At 37.8% G+C, this 23,489-nt stretch overlaps 1 protein-coding gene across 4 annotated transcripts in view; it reads right to left on the bottom strand.

Annotated features, from left to right (window-relative positions):
- The window catches only part of arhgef9a (Cdc42 guanine nucleotide exchange factor (GEF) 9a), a 270,976-nt gene that overhangs the window by 106,790 nt on the left and 140,697 nt on the right, over positions 1-23,489 (bottom strand). For all 4 annotated transcript variants that reach the window (XM_043704850.1, XM_043704851.1, XM_043704853.1 and 1 more), the window contains exons 3-5: positions 13,005-13,196; positions 8,461-8,640; positions 6,468-6,700 (exon numbers count right to left, since the gene is read on the bottom strand). In XM_043704850.1, coding sequence (XP_043560785.1) covers positions 6,468-6,700; positions 8,461-8,640; positions 13,005-13,196 — 605 coding nt within the window. The remainder of the gene's footprint in view (positions 1-6,467; positions 6,701-8,460; positions 8,641-13,004; positions 13,197-23,489) is intronic.

Genomic DNA, 23,489 nt, shown 5'->3' with positions numbered 1-23,489 from the left:
AATAAAAAGGCAAAAAGAGTTTTCGTAGTTAGCTTTGCTATGTGGCACTTTCCAATTGTTTTTAATAATTACAGATGTTTTTAAATGATCAGTTGTTTTATTTTACTGAAATAGTTGCTTCATACTTCAACTTATTTTGAAACTTATGTTTAATGTTGCACTAAACTGCATCTTTCTGAAATTTGCTCAATGGCTGGTGGACTGAGAAAAAAAATCAATTTGTGACTCATGTAAAAAGCCTCGAAAACCCTGGTGAAAGAAAAAGACCTGTTTCCAGTCAGTTCCAACAAAGCCACTGAGCTATCAGTTCACCTAGTCCATGAACCAGACTCAAAAACAAGCTGTAAGATTCCAGGCAGCAGAGTACGTACCATGCTTCAGTTAATAGCTCATCGCAGAACATCCCATTTTGGTTATTTGACTGTGATCTGTCTGACCCTTCCAAGTAGTATGACTCTCAATTCTACTTTAACTAATTGAAACTATTCAAAGACCACAGATCTGCCACCTTTGAGACAAGTGAAAGAGCCATCAGTTAAAGGATATTACCTTTATCTGTATCCAATCTTTGTGTTTGTGGGTGCATGAGTGAAAGCAAGTGCGATATTGTACTGAACTCAGGGTGAGAATAAACAAGATCCTTTATTCTTAAACTCACAAAAGAATTGTTTAATTGGGGTACATACTACAAGGGTAGTCTTGAATAAAATGAGTTTTAGCAGCTTTAATGAAATTCATGATAGGTAACAACACAGCACAAATCTATTTTTAAGTTGGCACTAAACTGGCAATCTCATTCTGAGAGGTCAATATAGGGGAAAGACCTTGCATGTTATTCTATGTAATTCTTATGTTATTCTAAGGTTGAACAAAGCAAAGAGAACCTTACCATGTATCTGTTATTGCAATACCTGCTTTGAATTGGGACCTCAAAAGCTGAAAATGAAGGGTGTTTTATTTCATGTATTTAAAGTCCGTCTTGTTGAAAGACAAAACATAATCAAATTATTTAAAAAAGGATTTCTCACGGTTGAAAATATCTTTGAAGAACAACTGGATTAAGCAAACTTTGGAAAACAAATTTACTTTTAAAAATAATGTGTGGGTGAAGACTGGAGACAGAGATACTTCAAAATGACCAACATTATCAAAATAGAGCAATATTATTTGTTCAACATTACGTGAAGATTTTTCACATTTTGCTAGTTGAAGTGCAATCTTGAAACAAACAAAACCATCTTCCTGAAGCAGTTAATAAACAAGATCCCAGAACTAGATAAATATCCTTTGGAAAATGTCAACTTCTTGGAATGATTTGGAGATGCCGGTGTTGGACTGGGGTGTACAAAGTTAAAAATCACACAACACCAGGTTATAGTCCGACAGGTTTAATTGGAAGCACACTAGCTTTCAGAGCAACACTTCTTCACATCTTGGTGAAGGGATACCTTTGAAGTGCAGGAGGCTCACCTTTTTTTTCTAAAACTCACCTTTATGTATTTTAGTATTTAATTTATAGAATGGCATTCAGGGCTTCATTTTACTGCAAATATATACATATAGTGGATTATATATACATATATGGGGAAGAATGAAAGTTTACCCTTGTTCCATATAAAGCAAATTCCTGATTTCAGCTATCCTGTCAAAGTGGGAACATGAGTTCCATGAATAGATCATTCAGTAAGAGCACTTCCCAGTGTAGATGTAACCCTGCAATAGTCAGGTGGCTCCAAATTCCTAGGCTTGTGCTGTGTGGCTACTTTGAAAATGTTAAATTATCATGATATATCCCCTTAATCACCGCACAATGAATAGTTGGAAAGAAGCTGTATATGAAGATCAAGTAATGACACAAATTACTCCTTTGAACCAGGAGGATTCGAGAGCAACTGTATAATTTCTGTCACTACTTAAGCTTAGATAAGGAATCAAATCTGTATAATGCAGTTCAGCTACTTATTGGCGCAAATTCATTGAGCTAAGATGACTACTAATGACCTTAATAAAATTATCCATTTTCAAGAAAAGTTTCAGGATTGTCAACGGTAATAACTTGGAAAAATCTAGGCCCAGTTCCACAGCTTTTCTCTTAAACCTTGTTGTGTACAATGTAGTTATATTTATGGAGTGGAAAGCTACAATGAAATTCTGACGACTTTATTTTTAACCAAATTAGATTGGCCACTCAGTCTTCATTGCAAGGTCTGTAGTGAGTAGACAGTGAGATCAGAATACAGAAAACTGAAGTTCAAGAACAAATAACAATTTTATGGAGAACAGCATGTGATGATTTAGAAAAATGAAGAGTAAAGAACAGGTATGATATAAATGCAACAAAGAAAAACAATGAAAACATCTTTTTTGTTTGCCATATGCAGCAACTTTGTAAATATACTCTTTATGTCTTCCACCAAAATGAAACAGCATTAGTAGATAAAGAAAAGATATAAAAATAGGAATAGAAATATATTAAAGCAGAAAACAGGAAAGAAGAGCAAATATATATGAAACAAATAAAAGTGGCAGACTGAACATTGATAAGAAAAGGGAACCAGATGGAAAGGAAAGCAGCAAGACAGTATGTGATGTGCAGTTCCTCTCTCACCTCCAGCCTCTAAACCTCCATTTCTTATCTCTATACTATGAAATGTCATGCTTTGAATTTGTTTCTTTTTCCCAAATTCCTAAAGTGCAAATATTCCAAACTCCACGCTCATTCTTTCCTGGAATCTAAAAACAATAGGGGCTGTATTTTATGCTCAAGGCAGTGGTTCCCACAATGTAAAATGTGGGAACTGACTCTCGCCAATAAACAGTTTAGGCTAAGACCTTCAGTTTGCTTGTCTGCTTCTGGTACTTTTCCAATCTTTACCTTCAAGGCCCAGAAATTTAAAAAAACACAATCAGTACCCACTTTTAAAGTGCAGCAATTTAAAGTCCAACCAATTCCAAATATAATTTGGAGTTACAATCCATTGTTCAGAACTGGATATTGTTACAACATGGCAGTGAATCCCTCTGTTAATTAAACCAAACACCCAGAAAATCTCACCTCGCTTCATAATCTGTTAAAATGTGAGTGACAGAGAACTCACAAATTCCATGATTTAAAGAAAATAAGATCCAAAATTTTTTTAACTCTAAAAGTGAACATTAAACAACTATTCACAATTCTAAGCCTCCTTTCTCTTAACAGCTTGCCACCTGCCTCCAACTCTACAACAATATGCTGTTCCAATAAGACACCCTATTAAAATGACATCAATTTAATTTTAAAACCACACAGTCGCCGTCTTCTTCTGTGTCTTCACCCTTCCAGCTGCGATCTCCTTGGGTCATCGTCTTTCCTTTTACTGTGAGTATGTTTCGCATGAAAAGGAACCTTTGATAGAGTTTCTAAATTTCTTGGAGAGCAAGATGTTAGATGGGCAATTAGCTCTCCACAAGTTTCTCTCTTGACAGCAGTTGCTCTCTGACCAATTTTCGAAATGTCTACATTCTTACACCCCCAACATTGGATCATCTCATTGGTTCAATGTTGGCAAAACAATTATTTCAAACTCAATTGGGTTTTAGTATGGAGCATTATGGAGCATAATTTAAACTGATTGGTTAAATTTAAATTAGAGTCATAGAGCATAGAGATGTAAAGCACGAAAACAGGCTCGTCAGTCCAACCAGATATCCCAACTCAATCTAGTCCCACTTGCCAGCACCCGGCCTATATCCCTCCAAACCCTTCCTATTCACATATTCATCCAGATGCCTTTTAAATGTTGCAATTGTACTGCCTCCACCATTTCCTCTGGCAGCTCATTCCATACATGCACCACCCTCTGCGTGAAAAAGTTGCCCCTTAAGTCTCTTTTATATCTTTCCCCTCTCACCATAAACTTATGCCCTCTAGTTCTGGACTCCCTCACCCCTGGGAAAAGACCTTACGCCCAAAACATCGATTCTCCTGCTCCTCGGATGCTGCCGGATCAGCTGTGCTTTTCCAGCACCACATTCTCAACAGGGAAAAGACCTTGTCTATTTACTCTATCTATGCCCTTCATGATTTTATAAACCTCTACAAGGTCACCCCTCAGCCTACGATGCTTCAAGGAAAACAGCCACAGCCTATTCAATCTCTCCCTATAGATCAAATCCTCCAACCCTCCAAATCCTTGTAAATCTTTTCTGAACCCTTTCCAAAACTCAGGTATCCATTTTATAGGCAAATGTTACCTATTTTCAATTTTCCAGTACACTCTAGGACTTCCATCTAGTCATATACACATGTGCTTGTTAGCTCTCTCGCTTAAAGGTACAGTACATGCCTTCAACTTCATAACAGTACGGATGGCCTGGTTTAGTAATGTTAAGTATATATTCACATTTTAAACTAATATGATAAAGTCCACATTAAGTGCATGACTGAGGTTTAAAGTTAGCAGAAGGAGCCATTATCTGAATGTTACATGTCTGAAGCAGAACACACTGACCCAGATCAATAGATGCCTGTTCATTGTCAGGTTCTAAGTGCATTTTATAGCTATAAGTTCAAAGTTAAGGATTCAAAGATTGAAAGATAAGATAAATAAATGTTCATTCACACAAAATTGATAGATTCTGTTTAAAGTATACAATAATCTATACAAATCGATAAAGAACTTTTGCAAAGAACACTGCCAAAAATATCAACAGTTCTTTGCTTCCTGTTTGATTTTAAAGCTACCAATCTATGCAGATTACTGATATATACAAATCCGTGGATTTAAAATTGCCTATATTCCACAGTATTTTGAATTCAATACAGTTGCAATCATTAATGCAACAGTGCAATATTGCAGAAACCTCAGGCATTTCTGGAGGCTAGCCTTTGACCAATTAGAGGGAATCCTAAATTTATCTAGCTTGTTTAATAGAAATATCATAGACAGTGCTGTTTTTCATTCACTCATGGAATGTGCAAGTCACTGGCTGGACCAACTTTTATTATCATATCCTCGATGCCCCTAAGGAGCGTATGCACTGGCTTTTTGAACTGCTCTTAATCCACACTCTCTGTGGCTGAGCATTCCAGGATTTTGACCCAGGAACACTGAAGGAATGGGAATATATTTCCAAGTCAGGATGGTCAGTGATTTGGAGGGGAATTGAAAGTTGTGACATTCCCATTTATCAACTGTCCTTCTCTTTCTAGGTGGTAATGGGTGTATTTGAAAGATGTTGCCTCAGGAACCTTGGTGAATTTCTGCAGTTTAAATTGTAAATGGTTTATATTGCAGCTAGTGTATTGTTAGGAGAAGGAATACATTTTTATTGCTGTCATATCAAACAAGTGGCCTGCTTTTTCCTGGATGGTGTCAAGCTTTTGAGTGTTGCTGGACCTGTACTCATCCAGGAAAATAGGGAGTATTCCATTATACTCCTAACTTGTGTCTTGTAGATGGTGGACAGGATTTGGGGAGTCAGGAAGCCAGCACTCACTTCAGCCTGTGATTTGCTTGTAGCCTTTATATTCATATGACTAGTTCAGTTTCTCATCAATGATAACAACCAGGTTTTGATAATGGGAGTTTTGGCAATCACAGCAACGTTGTATTTCAATGAACAATGGTTAGATTCTCTCCTGTTGGAGACTGTTATTGCCTGGTACTTCTGGAGTTGATACTTGTCACCTATCAGCTCAGGCCCAGATATTATCTAGGTCTTGCTGCATTTGAGCATGGACTGCTTCATTATCCGTGGAGTTATGAATGGTGATGGACACTGTGCAATTATCATTGAAAATCCCCACTTCTGACCAAACGAATGTGGAACGGGCCCATGACATGACCCTGAGCTACTACTGTAGTGATGATGTCAAGCTGAGATAACTGACCTCCAACAACCACAACCATTTTCTGTTGTGCTAAGTATGACTTCAACAAGCAGAGTTTCCCCCTTGATTCCCAATGACTTAAGGTTTGTTAGGTCTCCTTGATGCCACACTTGGTCAAATGTGGCCTTAACGTTAAGGGCAGTCACTCTCACCTCACCTCGGGAACGGAGATCTTTCATCCAGGGTTGGATAAATGTTGTGATGAGGCCAGGAACTGAGTGCTCCTGGCAGAACCCAAGTTGATCATCAATGAACAAGCATGCAATGTATTGTTGGATACCACTGTCAATGTCACCTTCCATTACTGTACTGATGATGAAGATGGGGCAGTAATTGGCCAGATTAGATATGCCCGGCCTTTGTGCGATATTTGGCACTCAGCTTCCATATGCTTCATTACTTCCATGGTATGAGTTGGTGTTCATCCCACCACACCCCCAACACTTTTTGAGTTAAGTTTACCATGGTCCCTCCTCACCTAAATTCTTTTTGAGACCATTGGCTCTTGCTAAGTAACACCGAACTCAAAAATGCAGATAGAATATAAAATTAATGGCAATTGGCCTCAAGATGAAAAATTGCTTTCATTGCTTACCTATGTTCCAATGCTGTATACTTGAGTAATTCTGCAAGCTGTAGTGGATATTTGCAGATCTTCTGCACAGGCGTGAGGAGAAAGCCATCGATGGCAATGTCAATCATTTGCTGAAGGAGTCGACAAGCCTCAAAAAAATGTTGATACCTGCCATCTTTCATCAGCTTGGAAAGTTCCATGCACGCGTCCAGGTGATTATTACAATACTCAGAGTAAATCCAAAATCCATCTTGCTGTAAATGAATACAACAAATACATGTCAATATCAGATGTTTAGGAAAAACCAACTATTCACCTTCCTGAACTGTCTGACTAATACATCAGAATGGATAGCAAAAAATACCGGCTAAGGGAGGCGCTATGCTCACAAAACCTTTAACAGTAGGTTGTAATTATTTATGTCTAATCTTTTTCCTTCAGACAAACCTTGAAAGAGAACTGCTCCCACATTGTGTTAGCCATGGGTTGGTTGAAGCTCTCTTACCTCTTACTTAGCACATTGTGGGTTCAATTATGAAGGGACTGATATTTCACTTTAGTAGTTCAGAGTAGGCTGCAATTTTACACAAATAGAAGAAGGATTACGCCTGAAATGTTGACTTCTCCACCTCCTGATGCTGCCTGGCTTGCTGTGTTCTTCCAGCCTCTTGCTCGTCTACCTATTTTACAGGTGCTGTCTTATGGATGAGATGTTAAACCGAGGAGCCATCTAGGCTTTAAGATAGATATAGCCTTTAAGATAGATATAAAGGATTCTATGATAGAATTGGAGTAGATGGAGTTACCGAGGTGTTCTGGTCAATATTTGACCTCCAACCAACACCACTAAAATAGATAATCTGATCTTGTTTTACTATGAACCGATGGCCCAGTGTTGCCCTATATCATAAGTGACTACACTTCAGAACAATTTCAATGGCTGTTGAGTATTTTGTTACATTGTGAATCCATGAAAGGGGAAGTTCTTTCTTTATTTGTATTCGAAATGTAGATGCCCAGCAAATATTCCAACAACTTTAGTCCAAGCCTCTGAACTGTCTCTTTTGTTCTTTGAGTTGGGATTTTTTTTTAGTTTAGATTAGCCAGCTATGTAACACGTTGGGCTAAATATTCACTTTTTGCATTTAGGTATAACTTAAAACCTGACAGAGCTCATAAAGGAACATCAAGTGCAGACCTCATATTTGTAGCAGAGTCCATCCAATTTTCTATCCATTTCAATTATTGGACAACAAATTAGAAAGTCTTGCTTTGAGACATACAATCCTTTAGGTTTGTTCTCCCTTGTGAAAATATATTTTTATCTTAGTTTCCATTCATATAAAACAAATCAATACCAACAGGATTAGACATAAGTTCAGGATTGTTCAAATAGAAAATATTTGTCATACAGAGAGTTTTAAATAAATGGACTGTTTTAGTGCATGCAGCAATTGAGTATATAACATAATGATAAGAGAAGTACTTGAAAAGAAAGAATATAAATTGATACAAAAACGGCACAGAAAAACAGACATAGAATTAATAGCTTCAGTTAAAATTCTGAATCAATTTATTCTATTCGAGTAATGATTGTCTTTTATGCTATATTTTTATGATTCAATAATATTGTTGTTTGAAATGGAAGAATAATTTAAAACAAAGATGTTCATCCAATAATGCCATTAATGTACAAGTAAAGGCAACAAAATTAAAATATGCTTTGGGTTAAAATTGTGATGTGCAATATTGCTAATGAACCCATTCATTTGAAATTCCTCTGTCCATCGTTTAATGAAAGCCCATTAAGGGAGATAATGTTTTCATTAAAACAATAGACATAGAAATTTCATATACATTAGCTGCTAATAAAGCACACCACAATTTCAACACCCCTGTGAACCTTTCTTTTGACAGGAGAAGCACTGCAGGTCAGCGCACAGGAACACACGAATTACGCACAGAAATGAAAATTATGAAAATAATAATCTTATCTAACAGGATTATAATTTACATGCTCCAGGAAGCAGGGTCCAATTTCACTCAGGTGAGGATCCTCCTTGTTGTACTGCTTCTCCAGGTCTCTGACAAAACTCATTTGAAACCTATAAATGTCTTCAATATTTCCAAATATGACTTTCAACTGTTCATCACTGAACATGTCCCTGCGTTTCTTACATTGCCTAAGGTAACCCTAAACAGAGAAAAAAAAAATTAACTGCTTGTGGTAAACTTCACATACAGCAGCAAATATATTCATAACAATTAATAATTAGCACAAGTGTAATATTCAATCTCTGTTGAACTGTTTGCTCCTCGCCCAAGTACTTATACATTGAATGAATAATTTGGGGATAGATTAACAAGTTGAAACGCAATAAATTGAACAGAAATATAATGATAAATTTTTAGGTTCAACATTCTCCTTGTGATGCATTCCAGTTGTGGGCCAAATGAATTCTGCAATTTGACTAAAATAATGGATATGAAAATCTGGAATGCACTTCAGTGCTGATGTATTTTTTGTCACTGTAAATTACTGCAGACTAAAAGGATTCAAATGGTCCTCTTTTTCTTGGTAAACTTCTCTTATAGTGGCCAGAACATATATCATATAAGGGAAATCTTAACAAAAACATTTGCTGCCACTTACAGAGGAATTCTTACTCCCATCAATCGAACAGAAATCCAAATGCTTTAATCTACCTATAATCAGTGGTATCTCTGATCTGGATGCAATTGATACTAACATTGCAGGCAAAAATGCTCCTATTTTCAGTTAAAGTGTTTTGTTGGAGTATCCCATGGTAGGAGGGGCAGAAGCACCCAACATTGCTGGGATCTTCCAGCTTTGTATTGCTGATGCTATACTAAGAGCCCAGCTGGAAATGACTTCAGATACTGCAATCCAGGAACAGCCCCTCACGCTGTGGTGTTCCACAATTCTTACAAATACATGGGCCAGAGGAAAGTAAAGTTCATTCCCCAGATTATAGACAAGGGCCTGTAGAGGCTGATGACCGCAGTGGTGGAGAGGAAGGCAGTCCTTTCTCCTGCTGTTCACCAAAGAAAACCACATCTTCATTCCAAGTGAACCCAGAAATGGACTCAGATAGTATCCTTGGGTTAATGAGGTGACCCAGGTGTAGTATAAAGCTCAGCAGGGCAGGAAGAAAGTCAATGATTTCCTGCACACTGCAAGGTTAAGTGTTATCATCTACTGTCTGCAACCTCAGATTCCCAGAGCAACCACCCCTTACTCAAAATCTGCTATTTACACACACATCTTGCCAAGGCTCATAGACAAACAACTCTCACTGTTGCATGCATCATAGCCACTCAATGGATTTCACCCACCCCATCCTTCCAACCTCACTTGCTTCAGCATCACCACTATTCTTCCATCCACTTTCATCATACCCAATGCTTTCTTTAGTCTTATTGTAATTCAATCACAGCACAACTAAGCTTGATGGGATCTCCAGCATCTGCAGACCTCACTTTCTCCTCGAAGATTTCACCCACCCCATCCTTCCAACCTCACTTGCTTCAGCATCACCACTAACTATTCTTCCATCCACTTTCATCATACCCAATGCTTTCTTTAGTCTTATTGTAATTCAATCACAGCACAACTAAGCTTGATGGGGGTCGATGAACATCAGGGTCATCAGCCTTTATGAGGAGAAAGTACACAACCTAGCTGGAGAAGAACGTGGCTACTCAAGTGGGTACAGGGAGAGCTCAAAGGCCAGCCAATCCGCTAAGCTTTATTGTGCAGTTGTGTGCTAGTCTCTTATTATCACCAACATGTATTCTTAACCTGCACAATGTTTTGTTTCTTCTTAAACAACATATGTCCTCTCATCTCTTAGATAGACACTCGTGGCAAGAAGAGGCCAGTGCCAGGGACTCATATCCACATTCTCCTGTGAATTCTCCAAGGATACATTGGAAAGGCTGTCACCTGCAGCTCACAAACTCACACTTCAGGAGTTTTGCTTACTAGGTCAGATCCAGGAACACAATCTGGTGAGCACATCCCTGAGACATCTTTGCAACTGGTTGGAAAATGAAGAACCACTCCAGATCACTGGAGGATCTCTGAAAAACAGGTACTTCCATTGCCTGGATAGAAGATGATCCCATGATTTGGTGATTAATGACTTTGTTAAATTACACAGATAGGTGCAAGAACAGCAGGCAGGTTTGTCAGAGGCAGTTGGTAAACTGGATTGAAGGTTGGGTGAGTCCATCAATGTTATCAGTAACGCCTCTGTAAGCTTGCATTTGGCTGTTTACTTCGCCATGGAGATCCAGGTGCAGCACACTCAGAGTGCAGAGTACAGATATGCACATAGACTCGTTCTGCATTGCTCTAGCCATAGGTGCTCACTATCAATGGAATAAAGATGAGAGGGGAATGAGGGACCTTAACCTCAGTCCAGGTGCCTCTTCCTCCCAGGGGGCAATGTGGTACCAGCAGGCACCCAGAGGAAACAGGAGCCACACTTGTGATCCCCACAATCCTCTTTCAAGGACATTTCAGAGATGACCAGCCCCTCCACCGCCGGCAACCTGCAATGCTGAAGCCTACGGAAGTTCGAATCAATGAAGGCAAACCCACATCTGGGCAGGACATTCCAACAGATATCTCGAGCCCAAAAGCACGAGGAATGACTGGACTAGTCTTTCAAGGCAGCAGGGTCAATCACAAAGCAGGCTCTCTCCACCCCAGCTTGCAAAAGTTGTAGACATTGAAGGCGATGTAAAGGAATAGAAAAAAGTTCCTGAATGTACAACTTTATAACAGATGGAACATCATTACAAATATGTGTTCACTTGCACTCTTGTATCCTTTTTACCGATAGTCCTGGTTAAGTCACACGCATGTGAGAGATGAGCAGTCTTTTCAGATATGCCAAGGATGAAAAAAGTTGCAATGACCAAGCATTACTCATCTCTTACAAACTTCAGAGAGCCTAAGATGTCAAGGGTCCTTGAACTGTGATGTTGATCACCATAGCCAAGACATTGCACTTTAATGTGGTTAACACTGAAACTAAATGAAATGCACCGGTCAGGTACTAGTGCCTGGCCTGTACATCACTCCACACTTGCACCCACCTTGAGAGTAACAGTACAGAATCACTGATTATTCCACACAGCTTTGAAGGGAAGATTTCATTCCATCAGCTTTCTGAGGGAGCATCTTGCCACTTAAGATTGGGAGAAGTACAATGTGCACTCTCCCTCACAGCGCCCTGATGTGCTGAGGAAAACTCCATAATGTGTCATCTCTTGCAGGTTCAATGCTATCCTAAAGGATGCTCAATCATTTCAGGGAAATTTGGCATTCTACACACACTTGGAAATATTAAAGGGGCTTATTCAGACTTCACAAGTATCTATGTCCATTCCATCAATTTGTAACACCCTTGAAAAGCCAAAATCTGGTCTGTTTGAACTCAGCAGCAAGTTCAAGTGGTCCTGCTGAGATTGGGCTTTCCTCCTTTGTGTATGATCCCTCTTCTTCTGCTGTCATAAATGTGAATTCTTGGAGTGGGTTGGACCTCCACATCCAGAGTCTAGATTAGAGTGGTGCTGGAAAAGCACAGCAGATCTGGCAGCATTCACGGAGTAGGAAAATCGATGTTTCCGGCAAAAGTCCTTCATCAGGACTCAGTCCTCACTTTTGCCTCCACATCCAGATCCCATAGTGTCTTGCCAATTCCTTGAAAATCAAACCCTAAATCTATTGCCGAGCCGGAGCATGTTAATTTGATAATTGACTCAATTTGAGTTTTATTTATAAAATGGAGCATATCCTCACTCGATATTCCATTCCTCATTACAACAAAGTAAGCATGATTTAAAAGTCAACACCTTAGCCATATTGACAGTCAGGCAGATATTTTGGAACACTATAATTAATGATAGGAAATATGTGCACAAGTTAAATTGTCACTGAATAGAAATCAAAAAGCTCACTGGCCCTAAAGCCAACTGTAACAATCTAAATGTCACTGTTATGATATCAATTCACAATTCAACTTTTAACCCATGTAACTCGATGAAACACTACTCCATACAAACTGAGGAATCCAAAGAATCAGCTAATTAAATGTTATATTGTATTAGGGATGGACTGAGGAAATTACAGGTAAACACATATCCTCTGTCTCAGGGATAAAAACAATCACTTCATGCATAATGTAACAGTGAATCAGAACATTACACTTTCACCCGCTTCCACCATAATGTTATTAAATTATTATACCTGGAATGCTCTTCATTGGAAGATTACTTAAATGAGAATGTATTTCCTTTTAATGAGTAATCTGATTCTTTACTCTATTGCGTCTTGAGGTTTTAACTGCAGACATATAACTTATTAATATTCAAATAGTCAGCAGCCCTTCATGACATTTTGCAGCGTAGCTCTGAATTTTTCCAAGAACAAATGTTTAACAATTATTGAGAGTACCTCAGAGCTGTTCCATGCAATTTATATCATTCGTATGAGGGAACTCAAAGCTGTTATAATATTATTATTACCTCACAAATGTCCTTCAGATGTTTAATGTAGTGTCGTTCTGTGCTCATAATTTCATTGATGACATTTGCCCTCATCTGGTCTCTGTTCTGAACACTCCTGCCAAGGCACAGGCAGTCAGAGTTTGGGTCCAGATGCCCATTTTGAATTTCACTACTGGCTTCATCTACAGTGTCTTCCTGGTTCACCCAAAGCTGTCATTGAACAAATAAACACAGAGTATGAATAATTGACTGACATTATTTTATATCAGGTGACTGACGGTAATTGACTATTTTTAGGAAAAAATATCTCAAACAGTTAACTTGTTTTGGTCACCTTACCTAATGAGGGATATATTTGTATTGGGTGCAGATCAGAGGAAGTTCACGTGGGCTGATTCCTGGGATTAAAGTGTCATTTTATGAGAAACATTCAAACTTGTCGGGCCTATATTCATTAGCATTTAGAAGTACGAGTTGTGATCTTATTAAAACATGTGGGCCCTGAGTGAAATTGACAAGGTAGATGCTGAGGGATGTTTCCCCTCATTGGAGGGAGGATTTAATGCTACTTGGTGCAGTTTCAGAAGGGGTCTTGTATTTAAGATAGCAATGAGGAGATGATAAGAGGAAGAAATGATTTCTTGGGGGTTGGTCTATGGAATACTCTTCCACAAAGCACGATGAATGTTGGGACAATGAATATATTCAAGACGGAGGTCAACAGATTTTCCATCTAACATGGCAACAGGGCAGGCAGGAAGTTGGAGTTAAGTACATATTCAGATCAGCTATGATCTTATTGAATGGTGAAATGGATTAATGGACCAAGTGGCCATCTCTTGCTATTATTTCTCATGATCTACTAATGGGAAATCAACTCAAACAGGGAACAAGTCTAAGCAATGGCAATCAAGGCATAGTAAGGATTCCAGTAAAAATTGAGACAGTCATCAGTAAGACAAAAACCAAAGTAATAGTAAAATGATGAGAATAAATGTTGGGAAAAAACCTGAAAAGTTTATGGACAAAGAACGAGAACAGCAATGGAAACAATTAAATGGTGATATGTCACATTCAGGAGAAATAATTTCCACTAAAACGTAATAACAAATTGGCCGAAGTGAAATGCCATGAGTGAATAAAGAAATTAGGGCAAGGTTAAAAATAAAGAAAAAAGCATACACATGCCTGAATCTTTGAAAAAAAAAAGCAGAAAGCCTCTCCATCTTTACAAAAATGACTCTAGAAGCCTGAATCAAGAATGCTCACACACAAGCACAGCAACTATTATATTTGGAGGATGGTGGGGTCAAATTGGACTTCGTTCCAAAGTACAAATGGATTTTGCACATAAGTAGCTTCCATATTAATGTACAGTAGCATCAGGCTGATTTTATTTTTGCTAATGGAATGTCCAAAACATGACTTGTGCACTTTTGACTTAACAGGAGAAAGTCTAAAGCTACTAGAAACCTTTGGAGAGTTGAGTCCCCTTTTAGACTATTTAAATAGACATGAATGTGCATAAAATATGCATAAACTCATTGGAACTGTCAGCAGAATTACCAAAAGGAGCTGTAAACAGTACTGTCAAAAGGTGCAATCGAACACTCAGGGCATTTAAAATTCCCACCCTTTAAATAATTGAAAAACTGTGTATGGATTCTTATTTTCTTTAAATAAAACAATGTTTGCTGTTTCATTCTGTTTGTTGATATAAGCCTGAGGACTATCATTACTGGGTGAGTGCTGAATGCCTAATTTCACAATCTTTAACTGTGAAGCACTTCTCAGTTCACCGTATCGCTGACAACTGCAAGTGGTTATAGACTTTTTGAAGTTGGAATTCCAAAGCTTGTTTTTATAAGGGATTAAACAAAGTTACATATAGTGAATGGATTTTTAGTGATATATGCAGGGTTTTTCTGAAAGTGTGAATTTTGCAATAGTCATTTAAAACATTATTTAATCTCATCAAGGCTTAGATCCTGAGGTCTGCCTAATGTGAATACTGGATGAATTAGCACAATAGGTATAAGGGTAAGGGTATGGAGATATTAACCTTAAAATTTGCTGTTTTAGCCTAAATAAGGTTAAGTTAAACGAAATCAGAATGGAATGAGAAGGAGAAAGCATTTAAATGTTGGAGATGACCTAATGATTAGAAAGGGATTTTTAAAGTGGGTTTTTAAAGTGTTTGTGTTAGGCTGAAAGTCTGGAACTCAAACAGTAATAGACTAAATTGTCTCAGCAAGTCTGGAAAATCTGAAGCTTTGTTTAAAACAGACACAGTGAATCAAATGTGATAAGATGGATTGTTTATCAGATGTACTTGTGATTGTCATGAAATTGTGCTATTTAGGCTCAGTGATCAGCACTGCTCCCTCAGAGCGCCAGGGCCCCAGGTTCAATTCCAGCTTCAGGTGGTTGCCTGTGTGGAGTTTGCACATTCTCCCTGTGTCTACATCGATTTACTCCCACTGTCCAAAGATGTGCAGGTTAAATGAATTGCCCATTCGAAGTTGCTTATAGTGTCCAGGGATGTGCAGGCTAGATGGATTTACCATGGGAAATGCAGGGTTACAGGGATGGGGGATGCTCTTTTGAGGAGCAGTGTAGACCAGATGGGTCAAATGTCCAGCTTCCATACTGTAGGGATTCAATGAAATATCATATCATTGATTAGATAAGATTCAATTATTAAACACCAAGCACAAGCTAAAAGTTTTATGTCAATATTCATTAAGGGCAAGAAACATGAGACTTAATGAGTCAATTGATCAAACTAATGTGGAAAACATGACTTACTTGTGATTTTTTATCAGTTGAGAAACATTCTTTTTTGGGGACTGGACAGTGTTGAGTGTAAAATACATAGCTTCTTTGTATAGAAAACATATAAAGCAGCTTTGTTTCTGAAGAAAGTTCACTTGACCTGAAACATTAATTCTGTTTTCTCACCAAAGATGCTGCCAGACCTGTTGAGTTTTTCCAGCAATTTCTGTTTATGATTTCCAGAATCTGCAGTTCTTTCGTTTTCTGTTTATTGTGAAGCAGCTTGCCTCACAGTAAAATTTATCTTGCTGGAGAAAGATTTCAATCGATTAACAATGATAAGTTGGGACACAGTAGGCTTATCACCTGTTCTGGTCTGATCTTCAGTCAAGTCCACATAAATCATTTGTGATTGCAAATATTGTTTGTATAATATTTTTGCAGTATTTTTCATAGTGTACTTTGCTTTACTAAAGAATATTAGGTATATTCCATTGTTAGAATTGCCTTGGGTAATTGATATCTAGAGTAAAATCAACAGACCAAGGAAAGTGGGAAGAAAAATGTATAAGAAGTGTACGGTTGGCCTGGTATAGCTTGAATTGGTACTAATTTGCCATTAGGGGCTATAAAAGGCATTGGCTTTGGGTGAAGATTTTCAGTTTTGGCATGGAGTGATGTGGAACTGTCAGATGGGTAGAGGGCATATGTTGGCATGAAGATTGTAAAGGGCCATGGTTGGAGAACGGAGGTGAGAGAGCACGTCTGGCTGTGAGATTGTGAGGCCTGAGGGTTCTTTTGCTTTTAGATTGTCTGGGAGTACTGAGGCAAACCTGGCCTGTCCCTACTAATCATTTTGTGGTCACATGTCAGAAAGCACAATCACCCTCCACCAATTCACCCATACAACCTCAACACCATACCGGCACCCAGAACAAAAGTCTGACAGTGCAGTGTATTTTCTCAAATAGCAGATCTGAGGACCATGGAAACAACCCAACTCTGAAATTCAGGCCAATAAGTACATAGTGATCAAAGGAATCTACAGCCAAAGGGAATACAACACGATTGGGAAAAAGTCAAACAAAATAGGAAGGAAAGAAAGAAAGATAGAGTGGACAGATACGGATGGCGAGCACAGGGGGCCATAGGTTTAAATTGAGGGGTGATAGATATAGGACAACTGTCAGAGGTAGGTTCTTTATTCAGAGAGTAGCAAGGGCATGGAACATTCTGCCTGCAACAGTAGTAAGCCTGCCAGCTTTAACGGCATTTAAATGGTATTGAATAAACATATGAATGATAATGGAACAGTGTAGGTTAGGTGGGCTTCAGATTGGTTTCACAGGTTGGCACAACATCAAAAGTTGAAGGGCCTGTATTGTACTGTAATGTTGTATGTTCTATGTTCTAAGTACAAATTATTTTGGAATAATAAAAAAATAAGTGTCCTCAGACACAAACAAAAATAGGGATATCAGAATAAGGATAGGACCACTAAAGAATACAATAAGTAGTTAATGACAGAAATATTAAATAATTACTTTGCCTCTGTATTTAGCAGAAAGATTAACATAATGATATTACAATGGAATAGATCAAAAAATGTGTAGTCATTTAAGATAGAAGAAGAAGGAGAGATAATTGATAAACTAATCAAATTTAGAGAGACTAAATCGTCTGATCTGATGGATTGCATGTTAATAAAAGTTAGGGAAGAGATAACAGAGACATTATTAGTTATATTTTTAAAAAGTCATTAGAAAATGGAATAGTGCCAGAAGACTGGCAGATAACTAATGTGATTCCTAAATATAAAAAGCAAGGTTGAACTATTCCAGGCACTATGCATCAATTAGTATAACATTGACAGTAAAAAATATAATGGAATCTTCACTCACAAAAAGAATAGAAAAATATCTAAAATGTGACATTGTAACACAGTTGTCAACGATTCAAAAAGATTCCCTTAGCGAATTAGTTGGAGAATTAGCAGAAGCCTTAGATAAAGGAAATGCATAGAGGTGACATTTTGGATTCCCAAAAAAGCCTTTGAAAATGTTTCACATGGTAGCCTCTTGATGAAGTACGTTGAAACTTTATTGCTGGAACAGCACAGCAGGTCAGGCAGCATCCAGGGAACAGGAGATTCGACGTTTCGGGCACAGGCCCTTCTTCAGCCTGTGCCCGAAACGTCGAATCTCCTGTTCCCTGGATGCTGCCTGACCTGCTGTGCTGTTCCAGCAATAAAGTTTCAACTTTGATCTCCAGCATCTGCAGACCTCACTTTCTCCTCTTGATGAAGTACAGAATGTGTGGAGTCGGGGGATAAGTAGCAGAATGCATAGTAAGCTTTTTATGAAACAGAAAAGACAGAGTTGGGGTAAAGATGTTAACTCAGATTGGGAAAGAGTGAGATGTGATATTTCTCAAGAATCTGTAGTGGGGACCATGTTGCTCACTATCTAAACAAGTAAGTTGGACTTAGGCAGTAGAAATACAATTTAAAAGTTTTCAGATGGAATCAAATTATGATATATGGTTATTGCACAGAGGAGTCTTTTCTCCATCCTCTTTAATGTCTTTGCATTAAGAAGACTGTGTTGTTGGAAAATAATGCAAATTGAAGCCAAACTGATGTTTTACAAAGGTGCACCATGCTTTTTTAGAAGGAACGTTTGAGATCAATAATAGATACATTTAAGATGAATCCAGAAAAGTACACGAGGCTGAAAAGAATAAAAGGATTTGTTCATGCATTCACTAAAGAAGGATAGGAGGAGGCCAGAATGGAGCATAAACATGAGCACAAACCTGGTGGGGCAAAAGGCCTGTTTCAGTGATGCATAAACAATGCATTCAAGAGATTTTAAAATGAGATGAGATCATTAACTAACAATATCCTCTCTCCAATTATTTCTTGAATTCATTTTGTACTGTGTATTTCAATGGCTGTGCCTGACAGCTTATTACATTTTACAGTTACGAAATTACAATATTATATTACATAATACTGTTTCTATTGTTCATTCCAAAGTAATGTCCAGGATTTAAAATACAAATGGTTAAAAATTCCGCTATATGATAACAGCATCATTCATACTAACACATTCATGATAAACTTCTTTGTTAGGGGTTAATAACTGGTTAATTAGCATGATAAATACATTTTAGATGAATTAATAAATATATTTATCACTAACAATAATACAATGTAAAATCAAATCAACCAGGTGTTTATTCATTCTCATTATTTTGCCATTTCAGTCAAAGGCTGATTTTTGCAGATTCCCCTACACACATAATATATTCAAAATGTCCAGAAACTTCAATGGTAACAACAGTGTTGTATATTTTACACTGCTTTAATTCAGACAGCAGCAAAATCCTGATACTTTTTTGTTTGGCTGCTACTCAAAAGGGACAATACAGGAATTAATACAGATAATAAAAAAATTCCACTTCCCATGTTACATGCAGAGACCTAATCCATAATTTTGCTCATTATCAGCATTGTGGTAGAGTTAATTCCAGTTTGTTTTGAGCACTGAATCATTTAAAAAAAAACTTTCCTCTAATCTAATAATTGACTTCAATTAGCCAATGACCCTGTGGGTAAAGGCACCATTCCATAACGCATAAAACTGTACACCAGAAGATACTAGATTTGCTGCTCACCGAATTTATGCTGAATTAACAGTTTACCGACTGATGTGACATTCAGAGTGCTAAAATAAACTGCAGTGGCTTGAGCTACATAAGAAAACTCATTCAAAGCTCTAACTTCCAAGCACTATCCAGAAACCCCTACAGCAAAATATACAGCATGTGGAAGTCAAGTGAAAAAAGGTTGAGGTCGAGTAAGGACATAGTATTTAATCAGAAGCATTCTTTTTTTATTTATTCATGGGAGTTGCAGGCGAGACCACCATTTACAGCCTATCCCTAAGTGTCAGGGCATTTTAAGAGTCAACCTTTTGCTGTGCAGCTAGAGTCATATGTAAGTCAGACCTGACAAGGATGGCAGATATCCTTCCCTAAAAGACATTAGTGAACCAGAGGAGATTTTGCTCATAATCAATAATGGCTTCACAGTCATCATTAGATGCTTAATTCCAGATTTTTATTGCATTCAAACTTCATCATTTGCCATGCTGGGATTCAAACCTGAACATCGCCAATGTTTCTGAATTAAGAGTCTAGCGATAATACAAATGCTTCCCCTTCCTTACAGACTCATTCCCAAAACTTACATAACACCGTGATAGAACAGATGAGAAAAAAACATTTTACGCATTTACATTTTTCTTATAGAATTCTTGAAATTTAAGATATTCATGAATAAATCTAACAAAAGATTGAGAAGAAATTTCCGATCACTGAGTAACCAAACCAACATTCTAGTCCTTTTTAAAGACAACGATAGAGAAATGCAGGGGGGAGGAAAGAAGAGAAGCTGGTGAGAGGATTAGAATGTGTAATGTGAGAGGAGTTTAGTCCAGGATCTGCTCCAAATAGCCTCCAAATTCTATGTAATTGTAACATGTGTAAATTCACCATATTTATTCCTTACCTAACTTCATAAATTTAACGATAAATAATTTCCTACCACAAGTTTTGAAATTCTGCAATCAAGAAGTGTTAATATTTTTATGAACTTAGGAAAATTCCTGATGAAATTTAACCAATCTAACAGGTTGCAATTCCTAGCTCCCCAAAACCGAGAGTAAAGAGGGTAACTCGACTGAATTCCACTCTGTAAGGAACAGGATGGAAAAGAACCAATGTTGTCCTCTTCTTCACATGGTTTGGTTTGGGTCTTCAATAAATTAATATATGATTAAATTTGTGCATACTCCAGTGCCTGCAATGTAGGAATGGCGTATTGGTTTATAGACTTAGTATCATTTTAGTTCAATTTTACTTTTTAATTTGCGGTTTAACACTTCTCTATTAATCCTAAATTTGTTCTTTTTTACTACACGATTATTGTAAGTTTGCATGTTTCTACCTTGATTAAAGAGATCAAAGACTAAAGGAAATTCAGTCTTTGGACTGCAAATGAGTTTCAAGAATGAAATAACATAATTATTATGATGATAGAATTAAAAGAAATATCCAAACTTGCAAATGACCAAGAAAGACAAGTGGCATTTTAAGCCGTGTCAATAGAAGAGGAAAATTGCAAAGAGATACTTTGGAACTAGAAAAGCGGACAAATTAGAGTCATTTCTAAATGTTGAAAGTCAGAAACTGTGCAAGTCAGAAAAGACTTGAAGCCCAAAGTGAAAGATCATTAAAACACTATAACTCTGTTGTGTTAGTTCTCACAGTTAGTACGCAGTACACCTTTAAGAGACCTGCTCATGATATCAGAGCATTGTATCTCTGTATCAGAGCCTGTGACCTGAAGATATAAGGTCCCAGATTCCACCTTAAATGGGTCTACTTGAAGTATGGCAGGTTCATGGAGGTGTACTACTGTTTGTCATCAGATAGCTTTAAATTAACCCAGACTGTGTAGGCATTGCGTAAGATGATCAGCCATGATCCTATTGAATGGCAGTGTAGGCTTGAAGGGCCACACAGCCTATTCCTATTCCTATTTCCTATGTCTGTATGTAAAGGGTTACTCTTTTAAGACAGAGAAGAGGAGAAATTTCTTCTTTCAGATAGTAGTGAATCTGAGGCATTCTTTACTGCAGAAAGCTGTTGAGGCTGAATCATTAAGGATACTCAAGGCAGAGACAGACAGATTTTAAATCTGGAAAGGAATTAAGAGTTATGGGGAAAAGGCAGGAAAATTGAATTGAGGATTACCACATCAACCAAAATCACAATGAAGGGTGGAGTGGACTCAAAGAGTTGAATGACATACTTCTGCTTCTTTCTCTTACGATGTTCAAAGAAACCAAGTTAACTTAGCTAACAAAATTTAACTAACAAAAAATAATGTTTCTAACTACCAAACATGAGAAGATTTGCTAATTCAACATAATTCAAATAACCTCTTATTTCTAATCTAAGTCCAAAAAGAGTTTCCAAAAATATTGCAGATTAGTCTCCGAATTGTTTATGAGAAAGTTAAATGTTGCGGCTGTTCCAGTGGAGATTACTGGTAACAATGATAATATTGGTGAACAATTGACTCCACAATCCATGGTTTTACCGATTAGTTGAGATTTTGGAGTTCTGCTGCCTTTCAACCGTGACTGAATTTGAGCATTCATGGTGAGAGAGGGCCCTTTGCTGTCCTTTTTCCTTTACCTGATTTGCAGTATTTGGAATGAGAGAGAGGTATGACATGGGTGTAACTAGAGGATAATTCGTATACTGTGACCTTCACAGCATGTTAACACTCAAATGCAGGATGCTACTTATGATGATATCAGTTCCAGGTGTCCACTCCAGTGGAGTTAAAATTGCCTGTTTAACTCCTATAATCTTAGAATCCATACAATGTGGAAGCAGGCCATTCAGCTCACCAAAACCACACTGACTGTCCAAAGAGATTTCCACCCAGACCAAGCCCTCCACCCATTCCCCGTAACCCTACATTTCCCATGATTAATCCATCTAGCCTGCACATTCCTGGATACTGTGGCTAATTTAGCATGGCCAATCCACCTAACTCACCCACCCCACACACACCCCAAATGTTGGACTGTCTCTCTTCTCCGTGTGCATTCTTCCAAGAGAAAAACATGAAGTGTGCTTGCAGTTTGCGGCATAATTCATAAGTACGGCTGAGTAAAGGTTAATCTTTCCCTCATTACCTTTGTTGTCGAAAGGAAGTTACAGTTCACTCAGTTTGAAGTTACTTTGACACTGTATGGCTACTTTACAAAATCCTGGAATTCCCTCTCCAATGGTAGCATAGTCTACATAGAGCACATGCACTGCACCGATTCAAGAAATCAGTTTACCACCATCTTCTCAAAGTCAACTAGGGACGGGCAACAAATGCTGGCAAGCCAGTAACATCAATATTCTACAAGAGAATAAAATGTTCCATCAAAGTCTCTCTAGGTAATCAATCAATTTATATCCACAGACAGTTTTGGCTGTATTAGAACTTAAAAATAACATTTTGGAATTTCAGAACTACCAAGTTAAAAATATTCAGTAATTCATGATTCTGACCCATCAATTTAATGCTGCAAATGTAAATTCATAGGCTGGCTGGAGAGGAATCCTGGTATGTCAAATCTGAAGGTGTTAAAGAAACTTCAAAGTTACAAATGCACTGCAAACTGAACAGAGAGATGGGAATAGACCATTCAGCCTGCTCTGCCATTTAGTATAATCATTGCTGATCAAATACTTAAATACCTTTTACTCACCCTATCCCCATCACTCTGGATGCCACTAGTAATCAGAAATGTATCATTCTCTACCTATGAAAGAATAAACTTCCACAGCCTACTAAAGATTCACTGCCTTCTAAGTAAAGTAATTTGTCTTAATCTCCATCCTAACTGGTATTCCTTTTACTTTTAAATTGTGTCTCCTGGCTCTACACTCCCCAACCTGGGGAAATATCTTCATTCCATCTCTCCATTTAAGTTTTCTTCTAAAGTTTGAATGAGATTATCCCTCATTCTTTGAAATTTGATTGAGCACAGGGCTAGTTTATCCAATCTCTGTTCATAGTTCAAGGCTAGTGAACTTACGTTGCACTCTCTTTATGGCAATATTTGTACTGAGATGCAGAGAACAAAACTGCAC

The sequence above is a fragment of the Chiloscyllium plagiosum genome, chromosome 15 (genome assembly GCF_004010195.1).
Source record: "Chiloscyllium plagiosum isolate BGI_BamShark_2017 chromosome 15, ASM401019v2, whole genome shotgun sequence".
Classification (NCBI taxonomy): Eukaryota; Metazoa; Chordata; class Chondrichthyes; order Orectolobiformes; family Hemiscylliidae; genus Chiloscyllium; species Chiloscyllium plagiosum.
This window is presented reverse-complemented; position numbering and strand designations above follow the sequence as displayed.